The sequence below is a fragment of the Hesperophylax consimilis genome, chromosome 23, assembly GCF_061612785.1.
Source record: "Hesperophylax consimilis isolate HC1 chromosome 23, BYU_Hcon_1.0, whole genome shotgun sequence".
NCBI lineage: Eukaryota > Metazoa > Arthropoda > Insecta > Trichoptera > Limnephilidae > Hesperophylax > Hesperophylax consimilis.
The window spans coordinates 4,542,508-4,566,834 of NC_142858.1; the positions used below are offsets into that span (position 1 = coordinate 4,542,508).

At 34.6% G+C, this 24,327-nt stretch overlaps 1 protein-coding gene across 1 annotated transcript in view; it reads left to right on the plus strand.

The window, feature by feature from the left end:
- Positions 1-23,595, plus strand: part of trio (trio Rho guanine nucleotide exchange factor) — a 684,295-nt gene extending 660,700 nt beyond the window's left edge. The window contains exons 34-45 of the mRNA XM_089645879.1: positions 71-390; positions 6,602-6,794; positions 7,748-7,945; positions 10,397-10,594; positions 11,089-11,306; positions 13,953-14,154; positions 16,648-17,189; positions 17,492-17,728; positions 18,843-18,981; positions 19,770-19,997; positions 22,171-22,362; positions 23,121-23,595. Of these exons, the coding sequence (XP_089502005.1) occupies positions 71-390; positions 6,602-6,794; positions 7,748-7,945; positions 10,397-10,594; positions 11,089-11,306; positions 13,953-14,154; positions 16,648-17,189; positions 17,492-17,728; positions 18,843-18,981; positions 19,770-19,997; positions 22,171-22,362; positions 23,121-23,201 (2,748 nt within the window). The 3' untranslated portion in view covers positions 23,202-23,595. The remainder of the gene's footprint in view (positions 1-70; positions 391-6,601; positions 6,795-7,747; positions 7,946-10,396; positions 10,595-11,088; positions 11,307-13,952; positions 14,155-16,647; positions 17,190-17,491; positions 17,729-18,842; positions 18,982-19,769; positions 19,998-22,170; positions 22,363-23,120) is intronic.
- The last annotated feature ends 732 nt before the right edge of the window (positions 23,596-24,327 follow it).

The window sequence follows — 24,327 nt, forward strand, 5'->3', positions numbered from 1 at the left end:
CAATAAGTAGAGGGCCCCAGCAGGTGTATGATTGTATTAACACATTATATTAACGCTGGTTGTTTTTCAGGAGCTGCACACGAGCAGTCAGGGAATTTCGCAGAACGGAGAGAGCTCTTCTATCCCTGTGTCTCAGTCGGACGAGAACAGGCCGGTTGAGGAAGACGGCATTGACAGCATCGAGAGCGCTCTGAGGAAGCGAGAGTATGTGATGAAGGAGCTGGTGGACACAGAGGAGAAGTACGTTGAGGACCTGAAGATGGTCTGCGAGGGCTACATGTACCACATGCGAGACCCCAACTGTTCCGTGGTCATGCCGGAACCGCTGCGCCAGGGGAAGGACAAGATGGTGTTTGGCAACATTGAGGCCATCTACGAATGGCACAGGGAGTTAGTATTCTGTTCAATAATCATTCATCATTATCCCTTTTCCATTTTCTAACTTGTTTGAGTATTTAAAAACAATTTTTTTTAACAATTTATTGAAATAGTCATTCACTTTTTCTAAATTTGTTTGTAATAATTCCAAGTTCTTTTGATTTTATATATGTATAATAATAATGTAGTCAACCTTTTCTTCCTTTTATATTTTTAATCTCAATTTTTCACAATATATATTTTTTCCTTTTTTCCTGACGGTCCAGTAAGAAACCGGCATAAAATAAATCAGCAAAATGCTTAAAACAGAAATCTGCAATACTAATAGTTTACTGGCTACAAATAATTACTGACCCCGCACACCCCGATTATATCGATTCCTTACTGGACCGTCAGCGAGCGGCCTAAAACAATAATTTAAACCCCTTGTCAATTAAGCCCATTTTTTGGGATCTCTGTAAAATCTGTCAAACTAAAACTTGTACCATATTTATGTCCAGGAACACTTAATAAGATTCAATTACAATAGATGGTTTCAATGTATACCTTCAAGATTTTTAGTGGTATATCTGCCCGTGTATAAACTGTGTATAAACCGTGTAAATACTCCTAAATTTTGATATACCGCCCAAAATAGTCAAGCTTGTAAAAGCAACGATGGTTGGTTCACGATGTCGAGTAAGGATAGGAGGTGAAACAACGGAGGATTTTAACGTCTCCCAGGGGCTGAAACAAGGTGATGGCTTAGCTCCCACTCTTTTCAATATTGTTCTGGAGCACGTCGTGAGGAAGACAATGATTGCTACCGACTCAAACATTTGCTACAAAAGCAATCAAATAGTTGGATATACAGACGACCTTAACATTGTCGGAAGATCCTTACAGGCTGTAAGAGAGGTGTTTGACCCTTTGGAGACTGCAGCAAGAGAGGTGGGCTTGCAAATCAATGAGAACAAAACTAAAATCATGATGCAAACCAGAACCCCACACCGCAGAATAAAAGATAAAGTGAATTTTAAAAACTCCTATAACTTTGAAGTGGTCGAAGAGTTTGCCTTCCTGGGCTCCATCATAACGCAGGACAACGAAGACCCAGTAGAAGTAAGAAAGCGCATCACAGCCGCTAACAACACTTAATTCGCGTTGCTGCCAGTGTTCAAATCCCGAAACGTCCATAGGAAAACCAAATTAACCCTGTATAAAACAATTATTAGAACGGTCTTGGCCTATGGATGTGAGGCGGGAACACTGACAGCAAATTCTGCGGAACGGCTGGACACCTTTGAAAGAAAGGTACTTCGAAGAATCTTAGGAGCGGTGCGAGAGGGAGAGGCATGGAGAATCCGCCACAATAAGGAGCTATATGACATCTACCAAGCTCCCAGACTCTCTACTCATTTACGGCTCCAAAGACTAAGATGGGCCGGACATGTGCACCGAATGCCAAGCACACGTGTACCAAAGAAGGTTCTAACAGGACACCCGGGAGGCAAACGAAAGGCGGGCAGACCTAGGCTGAGATGGGAGGACGATGTCAGGAAAGATGCCAGAGGACTACTCCATGTTGCAGATTGGAAGACGACGGCCGAGGACAGAGGGCGGTGGAGGCTCATGTTAAAGGAGGCCAAGGCTCGAAATGGGCTGTAGCGCCATTGAAGAAGAAGAAGAAGAAGAAGATCTGCCCGTGTAAACTGGGCTTATTGCAAATTTGTTTTCTTTGTTGATTTTTAACATTTATTAAATGTAAAAATTAAACAGAATTTTGACTGAGTTTCCCGCATTCTGAATTTTTGGCGACATATATGTACTAATAAAAATAATCTCTGTTCAGATGTCGAATTGTAAAACTAATTATATACAATTCCCTTTGTAGAAAAAAATCGCAAAGTATGCTTTGAAAATTATAAGAAACACATCTGGTTCTGTTATTTAATAATATGCTTGCATATACACTTGCATGAACCATGAATTATGGAAAAGGAACGAACCAACTACAAACTGCCGTTGATTCGTTCCTTTCCTATGACTTGTGGTTCGGCTCATGCTTTGGCTCGCAAGTGTACACGGAGCATTATAGATATGAATAAAAACACTGTATTTCTTTAAATACTACTTAACTCAAATGTCAAGAGATTTTATAATTACATATTTTTTGCAGTCCTCTCATTCTTACTTTCGTTTCTCCCTTTCAGTAAACTTCTTCTTCTTTTTGAATGCTTATAATGGAGCCTTAAAAACAATTATTAATATTCATTTATCATTTTAAATATATCTCAATTATTTTAAGTTAATACCGATATTATTGCCTAATTATAATAATTTATTTATTGTGTTAAAATTTTCATGTTTTATTACTAAGAAAGCGAATGTCTAAATTATTTTTGCTGGTTTACCTGCAAGCGAGCGAAATATTAATTTTATTCCATATAGTGAAATTCTCTAATAAGATTTTTCAAGAGAACAATAAAACAATATGTCATAAACTTGAAAACCTCTTATGTGGGAACATTATATGCGGGTTTTACTGTTTTCAGGAGTCTGTATTATAAGTAGATCTCTGCCTGATTTTGAAAGTTTGCAAAATTAATCCAATGCAGCAGAGTTCCTGTTGATTTATCTTCCTAAATGGAACAAGAATATGGATAAATTCTTATGTTGGACAAATCACTTGCCCTAGGGGTATTCTCATAATATAGAACTCGAGTTAATTTTTTTAATTTGTTTTATAAACATATCTTCTAAGTCAAATATCCATATATTTATTATTGTTTATATATTGTTTTCATAGTTAACATTTTCGCCGCTACGCGCATCAATTCATGCGAAAATAATTCGTGCCCCCACCTCTACGCGCATCATATGATGCGTTTTACTTTGGCGGCTGTATACTACGTAAATATGCGACGAATTTAGCAGATAACTGAACCAAAAAATAGTTCAATCCTTTATCTTACTGACATCTCACGTTTGCTGGTTAAAATATAATAAATTGTTTACATAAAACATTGTGAAGGCGATGATTCGTTAAATCTTCATTCAGTCATTTGAATGTCGCGCCGCTGAACCGTTGTGTCATCCATAGTATTTCTAAGGTGATCCAGTCTGCTTTGATGGACTTATGCGTCGATGTAAAATATTGACCGATTTCTATTTTGCGAATCTTTTTAAGTAATTTATTTTTCTGTGGTACATTAGTTTGTTTGTGAACTTAAGTGACGTGACGTGTTTTAAAAATAGTTATTTTACTCAAGACTTTTTGATTGACTTTCTTTTGTGATTTTATTTCTAAATTTTGTGGACAACCTAAATTGTAATACATCTGTCTATATTTATGGGCTTACCTTTTATATATCAAAATTGAACTCCCTTAAAAATGGCAAACCGCAATCTTACGGAAGACGAAATTTATGAAACATTTTTTAGACATTGACTCTGATTTAGAAATAAGTGAAGATGATCAAGATATACCAATTAATGAAGAAGTTAGTGACAGTGAAATAAACGCCCCCGGGACAAGCCAAGATCATGACTCTCGTACACCTAACTTAGACTGTACCGTAAATGCAGACTGCTTTTCTTCTTGGACCTCTGGTCCATTTATTCCAATAGTTCATGAATTTGATGATTTTGTGTCAGGTTTTGATCCATCCACTTTATTTTCTGGTAATTCATCGGAAATTGACTTTTTTGAATACTTCTTGAACAAAGAAATAGTGACAAAAATAGTGATCGAAACTAATCGATATTATATAGCCACCATATCAAAAGAAGAACCTTCCCAAAAATCCAGACAATTAAATGGGTTGACACATCTGTCGAAGAAATGTACATTTTTTTTGCACTGTTAATGTTAATGACTAGAAACCGACATCTTACTATCGAAGAACACTGGTCCACTGACCCATTGCTCGCTAGTACAATTTTCGGAAAAACCATGTCTAGGGATCGTTACGAAATTATATTGCGAATGTTACACTTCTCAAACCCCGACACACAAATTCCTGGTGACCGACTTTACAAAATTAAAATCCTAATTGACCATACCCGAAAATTGTTCAAAAAAACTTTGATACCTTATGAAAATTTATGCATCGATGAGAGCATAATTGTTTTCAAAGGGCGTTTAATTTTCAAACAATATATACCATCCAAACGTCACCGGTTTGGAATTAAAATGTTTGTATTGTGTGACATGAAGACGGGTTTTATATTAGACTTCATTATTTATTGTGGCGAAGGGACTGACATAACTGACTCTGAATATCTCGGGGTTTCGGGGGCTGTAGTAACGACACTACTTCAAGATTATTTAAATAAAGGACATAATCTTTTTATTGGTAATTGGTACAGTAGCCCTCAACTATATGATTTTCTCCATGCGAACAAAACCAATGCATGTGGTACGGTGCGGAAGACACGAAAAGGCATGGCGAAATTTAATAAACTTAAAAAGGCTGAAATGAAAGCACAACATCGTGGACCTCTGTTGGCTTTAAAGTGGTGCGATAAAAGAGAAGTTCACATGCTAACAACCTTACATGACGACTCCATGGACATGACGGGAAAAGTTGATTGGAAAACTCGTCAACCAATTATGAAACCCAAGTGCGTTCTAGACTATAATAAGTGTATGGGTTCTGTTGACAAAGTGGACTTGATGTTAAGTAGTATTAATTGCCTGCGAAAAACAATTAAGTGGTATAAAAAAGTGGCCTTCCATATTATTGATCTATATTTATTGAACTCTCACATAGCTTTTAAATACATTACAAATAAAAATATTATTTTAGCAGATTTCCAATTAGCCGTAATACGACAATTGTTGCAAAAATATCATGAAACTTCCCGATCTGAGCCTCATTCTCGCTCTTCACACGATCTACCTCTGAGACTAACTGCTAAGGCATTAGCAAAACATATGCCCCACCCAATAAAGGGAAATAATTCTCAAAAACTACACCGAGCCTGCCGAGTATGCGCCATTTCTAAAAAAAGGAAAATGTCCCAGTATAAATGCCCAGAGTGTGATGTGACATTGTGTGTATGGCCATGTTTTAGAAACTACCATGAAAAACAAAATTTGTAAATATTTCTCCTCGTGTTAACTTTTTATTAAAACTTTATTTGTTAGTAGATATAATATTAAAAATAATTGTGTTTTGATGATATCGGCGCAGTGGTCCAAATCCCATCAGACTGGGTAAGTAATTACTATAAACAATATAGCAGTGTGCATGCGATGGCGACAGTTCTTGTTGATTTTTTGTGATGCAATATTATATCTGTATCCTGTGGTTTATTGTTTATTTATGTGTTTCAACAAACTTCAAGACCATTAATAAAGCTTTTAAGATAAGCAAATCATAAATCTGTCAAGAAATAAGAGATTTATAGCTGTTTAAAGTGGTAGGTTTTGATTTTCAAAGTGAGTACCGTGTAGGAGTGTAATTTTCGGTACATTTCGCGGTGAAAAGGTTAAAGTAATTTTCAAAATTTTAACATTCAAAGTCCGCCAAAAAGATCTTAATTCGATGAGGTACACGTGACATCATTCACTCCTCGGTTTTGTCAGTTAACAGTGAGGCTATTCCGATATGGGTTGGTATAAAATCAACAAATCCCAAAATAAAGAATTAGCGAGAAATAAACAAAAATTATGAATTCTTTTGAAATAATTTGTAATCCTCAGTAATGAGCAGTTTACATCGCGCAATATTGCTAGCATTCATAATGCACGCTGTCGACCGTCCCATGATGGAGCGGCTTAAGTTCTGTCAGAACCCGCCGACCTGTCACCCAGTGTTTATTTTGGTTTTAATCATTTTTATATAACGATTAATTAATTCTACCCATAATATAATTTAGTTATGTGAAAAAAAAAATATTTTTCATATTTTTGTGTTTTAGTCTAATCAAAATAACAATCACAGTGCCAAAATGCCATACGAGTAGCCTCTCCCTCTTTCTCATAAACAAATAATGTAACAGTAAGAGAGAGTACAACAGAACTCTCAACGGTAGGAACATATTATATGTGTTGAAGATGGTTAGTTTTTTTCTTTCAGAACTACATCAAAATATCGCGGCGTTGCTATTTGTAGCACTATTAATAACAATGTAATTATTATGAATAACTTGCTTTTGTTTTGCTGATATTCCTCCTGAACAGATGGTATGAATTTGTGTTAGACTTGTGCGTCACGTCAGTATTTTCTTGCTTCAGCGTTCTGCTGGCTGAGCTTCAACACTGCCAGAACAGCCCCGAAGCTCTCGGACCACTATTCCGCCGCAGCGAACGCAAGCTACACATGTACATTGTCTACTGCCAAAACAAACCGGTCTCTGAATACATCGTGAGCGAGTATATCGACACATACTTCGAAGAACTGCGTCAGAAGATGGGGCATAAGCTACAGGTAAATTGTCATTATTTAAAAAAAACTTTTTACTACAATGTTTATCGATTCCTTTCGACATATTTCATTCAGCTATGACAGATAGAATTTCATCATCTGTAGGATTTAATCCGTGGTTTGCGTGAGTAGCCGTCTGAAAAATATCTGCTGTATTAGCCAGTTGATCATTTCCCCTGTTACTAATGTCGTAGTATGGATAGAAATAGGATTTATAAATATTTTTAAACCAATTGTATATAAAAATATGAATATATATTAATAGCTTATTGACCACAAGTTATATGCACAAAATCAATAAAATTGTATGGAAATACATAATGGAGAATTGATGAAAACTAAAATTTTAAGGACATTTGTACAATTTACTTAAATATTACAAATAATAGTAAATAAATTGTATTCCTCAGTGGTCAGACACAATTTAACGATTGCATAAATAAAAAAACGTAATACTTTCTACTTAAGTATTATTTCAGCAATTTGAAATACATTGCCTAGTAAAAATGCTCAATTTGTATAAATGAAATTCCTGTTCCAATCAATCAATGAATTCCAAAAGTATTTACATAGGACTCGAATACAAGTACGCACACACAATGGAGCAAATTTTAACAAATCAGATTGACTTAGGCGCAAACCATGGGTTAAAGCGTATTCTTTTTTTCTGTACAGAAAGTATGATTTAAATTCACATTCAAATTGAAGCATGATTGTGATCAAGAGTCAGTATTAAAGCTGAGTAAGAATGTTATTTCATATTGCTAACACAAACTGCACATTGCTTTCACAATTCAACGGACAATCCCTAAGAATGAGAAGCTGTTGATGAAACAAGGAGTGTGTGTTGAGATTTGTTTATCCTGGAAAAGTTTCATGATGGTTTCTAATTAAGTTATACACGTATTATATACGTTTGTGAATGAAGTAATCATGATCTATTATGTCATTTCCAGCTGTGTGACTTGCTCATCAAGCCGGTACAGCGCATCCAAAAGTATCATCTGCTGGTGTATGATGTGTTCCGCCACTCTGAGCGTGCCAACTTACACATTGCCGCGTTGCATGCACTGCGCCAGGCTGCGGACATCACCGCCCGCGTGCCCAAGGCGGCCAATGACATGATGGACGTTGGCAGGCTGCAGGGTTTCGATGTAAGTGCAATTCTAACTTTTAATTCGCAGTGTTATTTTATTTTATAATTGATCATAGTATGTATTAACAACTATCAATTAAAATATGAATATAAAATAAGGTGTATTTTACTTTCACTTCATATTTTCACTGAGGATGTTTTATTATTTTCATGAATAATTTCTTGATCACCGGTGCTAAAGTGTTGCTGTGCGCCATCTGTTTCTATTTTCGTAATAACTTGCTTATGTTTAGCAAAACAATGTTTTTGTCAATTGTACCGTCTTACCAGATAATTTGTTTACATATTATGTTTGTACATTTTGTTAACAGTATATACATTGGTGAACAAGAGGTTAAATATTACGTGAGGTTTAAACTTTAATAAGTTTATTCAAAGTCATAAGATTATTTTATTTTAACCTTTACATACTTGAAGGTAAAAATCATGAACCACCCGAAGTAGTTTTGGTTATTTGTTTTTGGGGTATTATGCTGTGTTGCGCTAACTCCTTCTTTAGCCAACGTTTCGGACAGCATTGCAGTGTCCATCATCAGGGCAGATGTGTTATTTGAGGTTGTGTTAAAATGTGAGCTTATGTATGAGGTTGTGATACCGTGTTGCCAGCTCCAACCCTCTGAGCTAACATTAATGTATCATTTTTTTTTATTTTTTTTTTTTTAATTAAAGTGGTTTTCTTCGTTAAAATTAAATTCACAATGGAACTGGAAAACGAAGATAAAATCCTGCCCTTTCTAGATGTGGAGGTGATGCGGAAACACGATGGTAGCCTAGGGCATACTGTATATAGGAAACCAACCCATACGAATCGGTAATTACACGCTGATTCGCACCACCACCCAGCGCAGAAGAGAGGACTTATCCATACATTGGTGACCCGAGCGACCAGAATATGTGAAGAACATAAAATTGGAGCAGAACTTACGAAGCTGACCGATGCACTGGAGCGTAACGGCTACCCAGCAAGTCAGACAAGGCAAATCACAAGAGCCAAATCTGCACCAAACGAAGACAGAATTGAACAAGAGTCGAAAGGCTGTGCCTTCCTGCCTTATGTGCACAATGTGACAGACAAAATTGCCAGGCTATTGAGAAAGGAAAATATCAAGACTGTCTTCGGAACAACAACAAAGATACAGGACTTACTGAGGTCTGCAAAGACTAAGTTTCCTCTGGAAACAGATGGAGTGTATAAACTCAGCTGTTCCGGATGTGACAAGGTCTATGTAGGCCAGACAGAGCGGACTATCTCCAAAAGGATTTCAGAACACTTCAGAGCTTGTAAACTCGGCCACCCTGACAAATCGGCAATTGCCGAGCATTTGATTGACACCGGGCATTACTTTGGATTTGTTCCTGAAATCCTGGGGAGACCGAAAACTTATAGAGCACGGCTGATTACGGAGGCCATTGAAATTCATAAAAATCCCGTAAACATTAATAGAGACGATGGAGCTAAGCTTAATAGTTCTTGGTATCCGGTAATTGACGGATACACCAGAGCTAAACGAAGAAAACCACTTTAATTAAAAAAAAAAAAAAAAAAATGATACATTAATGTTAGCTCAGAGGGTTGGAGCTGGCAACACGGTATCACAACCTCATACATAAGCTCACATTTTAACACAACCTCAAATAACACATCTGCCCTGATGATGGACACTGCAATGCTGTCCGAAACGTTGGCTAAAGAAGGAGTTAGCGCAACACGGCATAATACCCCAAAAACAAATAACAAAAATACTTTTGGCCGTGAAAATCTTAAATCATATTTCACCCGAAGTAGGGTCACTAGGGTCAACCATATATCGGGGGACAATTGCATCTCTTTAAATTCCTTTTGCCCTTTCGAGTATTTGCTCATTAAGAATTGCAAAACGGTTAAAGAAATATAATGAAATCGAGTGTAACTCAAATACATATTATTGTAGCCCTTTCAATATAAAATGCATTTGTAACGACCGCACTCAAGTCATGTTTGTGGTGAGGAATTTAAAAAAAAAACGATTTTCCCCCCCCACTGAGTATTTTTTAAGTAGTCTAATTTATAGAGTGTGTGATGTATAAAACAACTCTCTCTTCGGGGGTTGTGTTTTACCCCCTCAGGTGTGGAAAGGTTAACCTCATGTTTGTTATGTAGGTACATTAACTGTTCCTTGATTCTTTTGATATTTTCCTTTCCCATTACTTCATCTATGTAGAACGTGACTGAATATTTATGCCTCAAAATCAGCCTTACTTACTTGTCTTATTACTGTTTTAGGAATTATTAGAATCTGGTTTTTATTTGCAAAGTTAAATTTAGGTTTTTAAATTTATTAAGTAATGATTCATAGAGAAACTTTAATTTAACAATACAAACAGATATTGCAAAATTTGTCAGGTATGATCATGATTATGATTATTATTATGATCATGTCATAATAGCGTTTTTTGTTTTCATTTTCAGGGGAAGATTACTGCTCAAGGAAAGCTGTTGATGCACGGCCCGCTGCTGTGCGTGGATGTCTCTCTGCCCGAGACTATGTCTGGCAAGGCCAAGGACCTCCAGGTCTTCATGTTCGAGCAGAGCATCATTTTCTCCGAGGCATTCGGAAAAAAGACCCAGTTTACTTCCCCGTCCTACAACTACAAGACCCACATTCAGGTAAATATATTATTTCATTCCTTCAATTACATCTGAGCGTAAACACATTTTTATACTTGCATTGAATACAATTTAAGTGGCGATTTACTTGATTTCACATTTCTGCGTCTGTATTATGAACATATTTTTAATGTTGTGCTATTTTATTTTAATATTAGAAAGGTCCTGTATATTTTTATGGTTTAATTTCAGTTAGTCCTACTCTTTTTGGGTCTTTGCGTTTTCTTTTAATATTAGTTATAACCTCGCCGATATCTCTTCTAAAAATAAACTCTTACAACGAGTGAGAGCTTACTCTATTAATTGAATTATTAACTTTCTAGAAGAAAAAAGGTTTATAATTTAGAATGTGATATTGCAGGATGTTAGGTTACAGGATAATATATCTGAAAAGCGTAAAGTTCACATGAGATTAAATTGATAGTTTCCGCTGTTAAGTTTGTTGTCAGCGCTATTCAGGAGGCTCAAGTTTGGTTTGTCTTGTTTGGTGACAGGTCAATAAAATGAGCTTCATCGAAGAGGACTTTGGGTTCACGCTGCGCTCCACGGATCCTCGCGGGGCACCCACCGGCATCAAGATCAAGGCCGACCAGGAGACGAGCAAGAAGTGGGTGAAGATGATCACCTCCATCCTGCAGACGCAGAAGGACTTCCTGAAGGCCATCCAGAGCCCCATTGCTTATCAGAAGGAGCTCACTCGCGATGCCTCTGTGTGAGTCCGTCAACCCAATATCATTTCCAACAAACAAACCATGCATCACTAATTTATCAGTGTTTACTTGACTATTTGATGAGAATATTTGAATGGCAACTTGTTCCCACTCGTGGAGAAATGAGAAGCGAAGTGACTGAATAAGTTGAACTGAATGTAGAATTAACCATTAATAATTATTGTAAATTTAAAATGTATTTTTTTATGTCTAACATTAGTCATTAGCAGTTTCTGGAAAAACGCTAATGACGAAGTCTTCTTCTAACAAAATTTTTATCTTCTTCAGTATCGTGGACCACCAAAACTTTTATAAACTGTAAAGTACCTTCCTTATTTCATATTTTCAAGTCCTGTGTACTAAAATTAATACTTTCATTTTCCTACAACTCTTAACAAGCGATCTCTAAGTTAGGCTCGTGCCCCTTCTAAATTATTTATTTTATTTTCTCTATGACAATATGAATGTTTAACTCTTGGTTCAATAATAAGTTATTAAAAGAACTGCATGTATAATTATAATTAACTCTGTGTATACTATATGTATGTGTAAAATTAGATTATAAATGTACCCCATCAATTCCTCTGCCTAACTCTTCGGTCACCATCCATTCCATAGACGTTAACGTTTTAAACTAAAGTCATTGTCAAATAATAGTTGTGCATTAAATAAATAGATTCATCCTGCAAAATAGGCTTACAGGAAATTAGAATTGCACATTGCTTTCTGTGTTAACTATAATCCATGCACAGTGGAAACAATTTCAACTTAGCATTTGTTGTCCAGTAAATTCCAGTCATTTGATGTATTATACTCTATAATTAATAAGTCAGTAGCCAGTAACTGTGTTAGTTTAACCAAAATGGAATAATAATTGACGATTCGATAGGACTGAGCTAATGAAGAATTGATATTTTATTCTAAACATTAATTTGTTAATAAACTTCATAATTTCAAATATCAACATGTTTCATTTAATTATTATTAAACTATGTCTTTTTATTTCTATCTACATTTAAAGGCAGCAAACATAAACAATATTTTCTGATAACACACAAAACAAGGAAAGAAATTTAATATGAGATTGATGTGAATATGTATTCATGCATTTATCTATTTAGATTACTTCATTTCGTACCAAAAACTGTTTGTTTTTTTATGAAATGCAGAAATACTTTAGTTTTTTATGAAATAGCAGTAATACAATAATTGATTTTTGCTCTCCACTTTCATTATTTAAAAATATTATTTATTTACAAAACAGGGCTTTTGAAATTAAATCTTCTATATATTTTTTATTTTATATATATATTACGATAATATATTGGGTGAAAGTTTATGGACATAATATATGTATTTAGTTTTTTTTAAATAGGTATGTACATCTATAATTTTTATCAAGTTCTGTACATTTACATATTGGTGATGGCTTCATTAACTTTTCATGTTTAAGCTCTCTTTTTATTGAATGAACAAAGTTCTGCTCTTATTTTACATATTTGATCAAGTAAAGTAAAAACAGATTTATTTACTATGGGTTTCTAATACATTTTTTGATAACTTCAGTATTGGTGCATATTTATTTACTTATAAATATTATTAAGATCATTTGTATTATGATTTCTAATTTGTGCTTTTTCTATTGTTAATAAATTTACTTCACTCTTTTGTATAGAATCATTTTTTAACTATAAATATACTATATTAGTAAATGACCAATGACAAGGTATTTATACCTATAAGTATTTGTATGTATAAGGTTTATGCCAAAACACTTTTTTTATGCCACTAGCCTATTTTAATTTGCTTTGAACTTGCAAAAGAAAAGTCATTTTTAATATTATATTGTACCTACTCATTACTTCTACATAGTTGAAAGGTTATTAAATGCACATTTTTGAATTGAATCATTATTTGTGTTTAGTTTAACATTATGTATGTATTAACATGTGCATGTTAGGGTTAAACAGTTCTGTATATAAATTCTCCATCTTTACTCACTTGTGGTGCTTTTTAGTGAAATTAATTTCCATACTGCTCTTGTCAACATTTAGGAAACAATGAAATTGACATCTACTAATTGGACTGTTTGAATAACACACACCGCTGGGATGTTTCTCAAAGTATGAAAATTGAATTTTGATTTTGGCAGAAATATTGAAAGGTTATGATGTAATCCGATCCATGTCTCATTATGTATGTAATGCTAATTAAGTGTACGGATAATTTAAATTGGCTTCAACATTGGCAGTTCATTTCACAATGGGGAATGAGTTGATTTTTTGATGATTGTTAATACTTGTGTTAAATAATTTGTGTTCAATAATACTCTTTAGTCTTATTTCAACAACATCGCTGTCAGTATACAAACAGCCGTAGAGTTTTACTATTACCATTAATTTATGTTTAAGTTAATTTATTTTTGGAAGGCAGTATGATGTATGATAACATGCATGTACATATTAAGGAAAGTAAGCATTTGCATGAAGGGATATTTGAAAGTGTTAATAAAATATGATGTTACTTAAATTGAAATAAAGTGAATAAATAAAAATGTTGTTTGAATTTCGAACCTCTTCCTTTTTTATGATTTTGTTGTTTTTGTTTTTTATGTTTTGTGTTTTTCATTTAAATTATTGTCTAAGCAGATGGAATGAGGACCTGTGGGAGAATAGGCCTTCGATGGAGAGTGAGGTCGGCCACCGCGCCACGCGGCCGCACACCAAGGCCAACACTATTGCTATTCCCTCCCCCACCTCACCCACGTCTGCCAATAAAACCCTCCATGACAACTCAACCAATGACAACTCCACCCAGCGGCGATGGTCTGAAACCAATAGCGAGGTCTTGGTAAGTTTGTGCAAATAAAGCGCATGCATCGGCGGGCCTAACCTCGGTGGATTTGTTCTTTCCTATTAAATATTATGCATCCTGCTAACAGTCATAATAATACATCAATGTAATGTATCTATCAATAAATTGTTTCCCTGTTAAATTATACATTGAATAACAGAGCATGCTAACAAACAAACAAACCAAACTAACCCCTCAATCGTACCCCATCAGGTAAAAGTCACCGACCTCGATACAAACTCTGAGATAAATTTTTAAATGTATTCTTTAGAAGTACATTTATGCAGGTAGGTAAAACCTTAAAATGTATACATATTATACATGAAAACCTTACAATCATACCTCAACATTGTGCTTCTGAAGTTAGTGACTTTTCCTCAAAGAGGAGTACGTGTTATCATAAATAATTATGCCACAGCGCCCCTGAGGTGATATTTCACAAAAGCGGCGCTATAAAAATCATCCAATAAATAAATAAAAAATTCTATTTCCATCCATCTTTGGTTATATCCAAAAATTCAGTTGAAATCCAATAACACATATTTCTGGATAAAGGAAAAAAATGCTTCTATCATTGAGAAAGCAAATAAGTTATGTACTTATTTTATTTATTTGGAAAATTTAAAAATTATAAACATAATACATGGTGTCCGGGAACTTGAAGGGCAAGCAGGAAAATTGTAAATCTACATCACATTTGGAGTCAATTTTGTGGTACATATAACTTTTTTTGATATGAGTGTTCATTTTCGAGTAGAAACCTACACTATATCTACAGTGAAACCCACTTACAAGGTTTCCACATTAGAAGTTTTCATGCTTAGAAGTTCTGTGTTTTCAGTCCCTTGAAGACAGAAATTTACAAATGGACCAATTTATTCCACTTGTATAAGGTTTTCCCACATAAGAAGTTATTTCCTGTCCCTTGAAAATTTTTATAATAGAGTTTCACTGTAGACACGGTGTCCGGAAACTTGTAATACAAGTGGGTGCATTTTCCACTGAAATTTCTAAGGTCTATTGTGGTAAAAATAGTAATAATTTAAGAAATATGTATAGGCTAACTAAACGTAAAGAAATCCTTCTATTCCAAATAATATAATATAATAATACAAAGACTATATTAAACTGTTTATTTTGAAATCGTTAAATAAGCGCAAAATAATAATTTTCCTCCCTAATTTAATATAAAAACTTAATAATGCATGAAATGATGTATTCACAACTGCTTATGGCTTGGGTGTGGTTTCTTCGCATTCCAGTTCAGCTTCGTAAGTAATTTATTCAACGTAAAAAAACTAATACTTTGAAACATTTTAAATATGAATGTAATGTATATACATACTAATCATTTTACATCTTGTGATACACACAATGCAAATAAATCTTGGTTGTTGGTGTTAAAATTGCTTCTGATTATGGTAAGCATGGAACTTATTACTTTTGAGATACTTACTCCTTTTAAACAAACAAAGGTAAATTAACAACAATAAATAAATTTTATCAATAATGTAATCATTAAATGTAAGAGTAATGTAATATGTAATCATGTGAAAATTGTTGCTACAGTATACATATTTTAGTTAAGGCTTGTGCCAAACCTGACTTAAAATAGTTTGCCGATTGGTGGTCTAATACCATCATAAACAACAAAATAACAAATTATAGTGAAGAGAAATTTAAAGATATTGATGTTCTTCGAATATTGCATTCAAAATTATTGTAAACTAGCACAATTGAAAAAGTTAATTAAAATGATTTTCTGTTAAAATTTTATGTTATAAGTAGGTATTTTATTGCTTGTCTGATATGTTCAAACAAACATTTCCAGTTTTGGAAATGACACGTAATTTCGAAGCAAATCCGAGTTCTAGAATTCATTGAACTGGAGTTGCAGACAGATAGACAGAGTCACAACCGAAATTATTATTTTAAAATAAAATATTTTATTTTAAATCAATCATATGAATTAATTATTATGATTATTATATTAATTATTATGAATTAATTTAATAAAAATGATTTTTATCTTATAACCCTTATGGTCATTTGTTCAATTTTAGCAGATGTTTTCTTGGATTTAAATTTTACATAAAGAAAATACTGATTTTGAAATGAATTTACTCAACTATCAGTGAGTCATTTTCAATAGATCTATGAGTTAGTCAGGTTATTAGCAATCCATCGTTCTATGGAAAGGAGCTAAAACCCTCAGACACCGTTAAGTACCTCGGAGTCATCATAGTTAGGTTATTGAAAAAAGCAAACCCACAGTGCTTCAATCATAGTTTATGGCAATGATATCTTATCTCCTGTGTCCTAATAGGATTATAAATATTTTTAGCATTTAAAATGCACCAAAAATGGCCATTGATCATTTTAAACACTTTGGATTCCAAGATTAGAATATATTTTATCAATTAATTATTTCACACATATTGAAATTGTGCAAAATGACAGAATTGAATGATTTCACATTATTTTCTACAGCAATGCGATGCAGCAGAACATGGTTCTGGAGCCTCCCGGCGCCCATGGGGGTTTCGATTTCGTAAGCCGAGTTTTACCGTCAAAAAAATGACAGACGCAACCCCAGGAGACGGAGTCATCAACGAAGTATGCGCTCCTGAACTAAACGAGAGGCTCAGTGGCTGCTCTGTTCCTATTGGTGGTACCGCAGTTCTGCAATGTACACTTAGAAGAGGAATACGACACACTAGTGCCCTTTGGAGGAAAACCTCACCTGACTCAAGAGTTCTCAGACACGCAGGAAAACATGCAATAAGTTTATCAAAAGATGGCGTTGTTCGTCTCATCATCAGTGAATGCAGTACGTCTGATGCTGGCACATACACTTGTTCTATCTCAAACGATCTTGGGTCTGTACAGAGTTCCTGTGAGCTGCGAGTGGGTAGTAATGAGAATGGGATGTCAATTGCATCAGAACCAAAATCCCAGCCCAGTACTCCTGGCACCCCGAATTCGGTGCCAGGTGACACCTGTCTTTGGGAGCGGCAACAGTTTTTAAGACGGTAAGAACTCCTATCATTTCTTGATTCTAACATCATTTTTCTCCTAATGAAATGTACAACCAACAAAAGATTCCTCGACACGGGGAGCAATTAAAGACGGCTACGGAACAGCTGATTTTTTTCTATCCAATTTGAAGTAAACATAACGAAAGGAATTGAAAATCAGGTTTGGCTGACGTCGGTTGAGTGACCGAGCCTTCTGACAAGTTACCTTTGGCTAGGACATATGAAATTAGAACCTTTGTGGACCTCATTAGATGTCTACCTGAACAACTTTATTATTAACTTATTAAAAATTGCAGATACGAGGAGCTAGAGGAATTAGGGCGAGGCCGGACCTCCATCGTGCGTGTGGCCAGAGACCTTGGCACGGGGCAGCGGGTCGCCCTGAAGCAAGTATTGCTGAAATCCACCACCAGCGCAACGGCACTGAGAGAGTATAGACTTCTGGCCTCCACACAACACGTGGCGCTTCCCCGGGCGCTCGCTATATTTAGGAACGCCCCTGCACCCTTGAATGATACTATTGTAATGGAACTGTAAGTTGAAATTTTATTTTTTAACCTGTTAACCAGGCGGGACGTATAAATACGTCAAACGTAAACAGTATCGGGTACGGGTAGGACGTATAAATACGTCCTTGAAATATATGTTACGCCCTGGAACGAGCAGGACGTATATTTCCGAACATATCACACGGAAATTGAGTTTTTAATTTTTACATATTTTAATTTTTTAAACTCAATGTTTCTCTTTTATCGGTGTGCTTTTATTTATTGTTGTGTAATTATAACCTTTTTTATATTTTTCGTAATCTTTATAATTGTTTGTAAATATTATTTTTTTTTAATTCGATGTTTTCACTTTTTTTGATGCATAAATAAAAAAAAATAAAAACAAAATTAACGTCCACCGGGCGTGACGTATTTAGACGTCCTAGTGAAGGAGTTCCCCCCCCTCTGTATACTGCGTAATTCAAAACTGAACTCCCCGGTTAACAGGTTAATCTAAATCCATGCTTTAGTATCAGGTTTTTAATTTAATTTTTTTATTTATTAATAAATTTTTAGTAAACTTAGTTAACAAAGAAAAATTTAATTAACAATAAAATCCCAAATAGACAATGTCAGTGCACATGTATACCTGGGATAGTTAAGGCAGCATACATAACTAAATGAAATGTTTATATGTACTATTGTATTTATGTTCATGTTTACTTACAGTTTTTGTGTCTCTTATATAAGTACATTTCAATTTTTGTTTTTATTTTAAATTATACTTGAGGGCTTAAAGTCAAATAATGTTACCTACAAAAACATACAAATAATTCTAAGCCTTAAAGTCAAATAATGTTATGCACAAAAAAACATACCATTAATTTATTTATATTGGCATGTTTTTTTTGTTACCTTCGATTTTATTATCGACTTATACTTTAGATAAGTCATATTCTTATAATATGTATAAAAAAATGAGTGTAAACAAAAATACATTAATTACACGCAAGCGAGAGCTTTCCGTGTCTTGCAAATAGCATTACCGTACTTTTGTTTTTCCACTTCCAAATTCAAACAGAAAGTGCGCTAAAGAATTACAAAATAGTGCTTGATTGAAAATGGTCATCACTGATATTTATGTTTTTACCTCTTTCAGAATTCGTGGCCCTCACCTCTTCAATTATGTGATAGAAAAAGAAGAATACAATGAAGCAATGGTGGCTGGCTACATTAAACAACTGACCTCTGCCCTGGAGTGGTTACATCAAAACAACATATCGCATCTGGACATTAAAGTAAATTGTCAACAATCCTTTACAGATCTACCAACATTCATTATTACATAATCGTGTTTTACGACACTATCTGCGTATTGCTATTTAACTAACAATTCACGTCAAATCTAAGTAAAATGGTTAAGCATGTTTATGATGATTCGTACTACATTTTTAAAGTTATTTCCTAGCTTTATAAACAATCTTGAGGTGGACACATAATATTATTTCTCATAAAAATGTATATATTATATACATTTTTTTTTGGTTTGACTGAGGATTAAACCTTCCTCCCCGGGGACTCGAGTCAACCGTACTAAGTCAAGCCAAATCTCAATTGGGTAGGATCAACATTCATTTTGTATATTAAATACAGTAAGTCATCCGATTTCAGAGAAACGAGTGTATATCCACGTATATTCTAAGATAATCTCCCACCTATCCCTACCTCTTCCACTGTAGCTCAGACCGTCTACTTACCGTGATATCAACACATGTTAATTTATATTTTAGATGTTTAGGTTTAGTATTATACTGTCCTGATGAAGCTACGGTTGTAGCGAAACCCCGTCGACATTAAGTATTTACCTATAAGTGATGTTTACAAAGTTATTGTTTAATTTTAAATTTATTTAAATCTTTTGTAATCAATCATTGATCTGTTAGTAGCCAAGTGAACAAATGCGTCATTTTCCATCTAGGAATTGTGGATTCAATCCTCTGCTAGAAGTAACAATCCAGGCATACATTTCTCTTTTAAAAAAATTGATGTTCTCAATCTTTATTAAAGTCATTTTCCTTATTTTCAGCCTGAAAACATCATGATGGACATATCTTCCACCGGGCCCCCCCAGCTGAAGCTGATCGACCTGGGCTGTGCCGCCGTGGCATGCTTCAACAGCGGGGAGGGAGAGGTGTTGCCCCCTGCACCCGCCCAGCTGGAGTTCTCCGCCCCCGAGGCTGTGCTTGGTCGTCCCAGAGGGCCCTACACAGATGCATGGGGACTGGGCGTACTGCTCTATGTCTTCCTTAGTGGGGTAAGAATGGTTTACATATACATTTAAGAAGAGTGGTATGATTTAGAGTAATAGGACGACATGATCCTCCTAGCTCCGTCGATCAAAGGATTAAGATTACTGCTAAACATTTGTGAAGAATATGGAAAACAGCATAATATGATGTGCTACCCGAAGAAGATGGAATTTTTTTTATTTATTTTTTTATTTTTTTTTTTTTTTATTTTTTTTTTTTTTTTATTTTTTTTTTTTTATTTTTTTTTATTTTTATAAGCAATAATTGTTCGCCTGAAACACTCATCCACATTGAAAAAATCTCCTGATAAAAAATACATGACGCCAACGGGACTCGAACCCGTGTTCATTCGATTTCCGGTCGAAAGCTCTGACCACTGAGCTATGGGGGCTTATTTCTTACCCGAGAAAATATTCAATATATGCTAGTGTTTCATTCAACAATTACTGCTTTTTACATGAATGAAACACTAGCATATATTGAATATTTTCTCGGGTAAGAAATAAGCCCCCATAGCTCAGTGGTCAGAGCTTTCGACCGGAAATCGAATGGACACGGGTTCGAGTCCCGTTGGCGTCATGTATTTTTTATCAGGAGATTTTTTCAATGTGGATGAGTGTTTCAGGCGAACAATTATTGCTTATAAAAATAATTGTTATCCTTTGTGCTATGCATAAATAAAATCTTGTCTTTAAAACATTAATTTATCAAAAAAATAATAAATGAAGATGGAATTGATTGCGTTCCACCATGGAAAAAATCCAGAAACAAGTAAGATGCTCCCCGTATACCTTAACGAGGCAAGAATAAATACATGTTCAAACGTGAAATACTTGGGGCACATTATTAATCAAGACCTATCGAACAATGGTGATATCCAACGACAAAGGAGAAGCCTAAGCATAGTGTCTAATATGATTGCCCGCAGATTTTGCAAATGCAGCACTACTGTTAAAAAAATACTGTTCAATGCATTCTGTAGTGGCCTGTATACGTGTGAGACATGGTGTCACATGTTGTGAGACATGTTGCTCAATGGAACGACTACGAATTCAATATAATGACGCCTGTAGAATCATATTTGGATACCGAAGATACAGCAGCGCATCGACAATGTTCACGGAATTAGGACTAAATGGATTTGCCGGCCTGATGAGACTCCGGGTCACTGGAGCCAGGATGCGGCTAATGCGCCAACATGTTGGTGACCGCAGCCTGCAACTCCTGAGTGAGCGCTGGGCCCAAACTCACTCAAGACCACGCCCTGCATAGTTGTCGTTATTTGTTAATTTATTATATTTATTTTACAAAAAAAATTAATATTTATAAAATAATGTATATGGGATGTGTGGGATTCCACTAACCTCCCCACATTCTGGAATAAAATTAATTATTATCGTTATTATTATTCTATGGAATAAATTTTTCTCATTTTTTTTAAATCATCTCTGTATTCATCGCATTTATGATATATGTATTTATCTTTTTATGGTACTCCCTCCTATCAGAGGTTGGCTATCATTAATTTCAAAATTGCGGGCTGCAATCTGGAATAACTCTGCAGAACTATATGATACAGGTTCGAAGCCTTGAGATCTGTTTGCAGGTATATTGCCTAAAACAGCCAAAATGGTTTGCATATTTTAAAACAATAGAATTAATTTCAGATTGGGCCAGTTATAATCTATAGAACAATATGTATAATAGATCACTACGAATCCAATTATCCCTGTAAATCTAATATGTTCGGTTGAAAATGTGTACTTAAAAATGTGTAGTTATTAGTTAGTTATAATGGTTCCATTAATCAAATGGGAATACAAAAATACAATTAATTGATGATTACCATTTTTACCCAATTTGTATATGAACACAATTTTAAAGCATCCATTTGCAGAAAAAAACGAGCTCTTAAAAAAAATCACATTAAAAAAAAATTAACATAATTATGTGATGTCTATTTTGAGTTTGGTAATAAACATTTTGCTGTTTTCAGTGTTATCACAATACAATAATGCTTACCTACCTCTAAAAAGATTTTAGCACAGTAAAAATTGATAGTGTTGCTTAGTTATCAAACTTTCCAGTGTTTCTGATTTTCACAGACAAGATGAACATTATAAATTATTTTAACATAAAAGTTTTATTGATTTGAATCCCTTATATTTTGTGTTCCAGGTGTCCCCCTTCCTAGACGATTCAGTCGAGGAAACCACGACCAACATTGTCAAGTGTGACTTCTGTTTCCCGACACAACACTTCGAGGGAGTTGGAAACGTCGTTCAAGATCTGATCAGCGAACTACTTTCTGCCAAACCAGAGGATCGACCTTCTATGAGCAGTGTCTTGCACCATTCCTGGTTTGCTCAGGTAAGAATACCTTTGTATGTAGGCCCAAGCAGGGTGGGCCCTGAGATAAAAGGTGCCTGGTTATTATCACTGCCTTCTCAAGTTTCGTCGTGTATTAGGAAAATATCGGTTTTGTTAGCTGTTGATTCTTGACCCTTGTTGTCAAGTCAAATGTTACATGGGTTCAAATAACTAGGCCTTTATGAGGATCGTACAGCAAATGTTTTGTTGGCATGTGAATGAATTCCTGTGATGATGTATTTATGTTGTTCTCATTCAAACAACTCACAAGGAAAACCTAGATCTACCAAAGTGTTCAATTGTCTGAATGTTAGAATGATTGTATGTTATTCAAGGGTCTACGTTAAAATGATATGTATAATGTACTTTTTTTAAACGTTTATATATTTTAAAGGAAAATAGAAGAATTTTATCTATCAATAAAATGTATATTTTTTTCCATTGATGTCTTGATCCATTATTAGGAGAGAGAGCTAGCTCTTTCGCCCTTTTTATTAATGTTTGTTGCATGTTGATTCCCTATATTAGGCCTTTTGTTCCTACTTGCCACACTTTCTCTCTCTACTGGCAACACTGTAGTGACGTGCATTTCAGGTCACTTGATGTTTATGTTCATACGACCCTTTTTTCGCACCGAAAGTTTGTATCGTGTTTGCACCGTGAGAGGAAAATAGTCAGTTTTGAGATGTTTGTCATTGTATAATATGTTGCATTATGTTCTGGATTATTTTTAATAGTTTTTACTTTCTGTTTTCCAGGCTCCTTCATTACCAGTTCGTTCCACGAGTCCTTTGCAGAGCTTTCAACAACGCCGCCTCCCTCCCTCCCCACCTCCATGATAATTTCTTAGTTTTATTGAATGTAATATTGTCAAGTTAACACGAATATAATATTTTTTGAAGTGAACTCATATATATTACTGGGAAGTTAATTCAAATATAATATTATGAAGTTAAATCAAATGTACGATTATGAAATTAATTCGTGCATAATATTATGACATTAATGAAATTTATTTAATGTAATAATATGATGAAGTTAAATCAAATCTATGATTATGAAATTAATTCAAATATAATATTATGGTATATTAATTGAAATATATTTTTAAAATGTTATGAGTCAGCTAGTAGCTATTGAACCTCATTTATTGTCCCACGGTTGGCGATAACTTATGTATATTTTTTCTCTTTTATAATTAAGCTATTGTGATCAATTATTGCTAAGATTCCTTGTTACTTTTAATGTGATTTCATATCAAAAAATACTTTAGTATGAAATTCAGTTTTTTAATAATAAACATTTATAAGTATCTAAAAAAAGTTGTTTTCTTTGTTATATAAATATGTTATATTTACCAGTTCATTGTGGAAGACCTTGAAAATCATTAATAAACCACGATCCTCAAGTACCTACCTAAAAATTTTCATCAATGTCTTCTACTGAACTTACCGTTGTTGGATTGGATATTATTTACAACAGTTTTAGAACCAATCTGTGGGCCCCAAAAACTTTACAACCAACCACAACCAGACTGTATGTGCTGTATTTATATGAAATGAAAAAAAAAATCTCCGTGTTAACGGGGTTGAACTCTCATCCTAAGGACTCACATTATGATCGCTCTAGATCACTAAACTAGATTCTTACTAAAATCCGGCTTGCCGAAATCTAAAGAGAAATGCCTAGACAAGAGAATGAGACTTATTTCTTCAAGAGTGTTAAAGAATTTGCATTCAAATGAATCTTAGTGTTTCATGGGCACCGACTTGTGTAATCAATTGCATGTCGCAACAAGACCCCAGGACACAAGATGGTGTCTCTTACACGTTTTGCTAAAACTATGAGTTAGGTACATATAATGAAATTTTTGTGCCTAGTTTGTGGCAGAGGATCAATAAATGAACCTTGTTCTTGCATGCTCACACGTTTCATGTGCGATAGAGAGAGTAATTTACCACATGC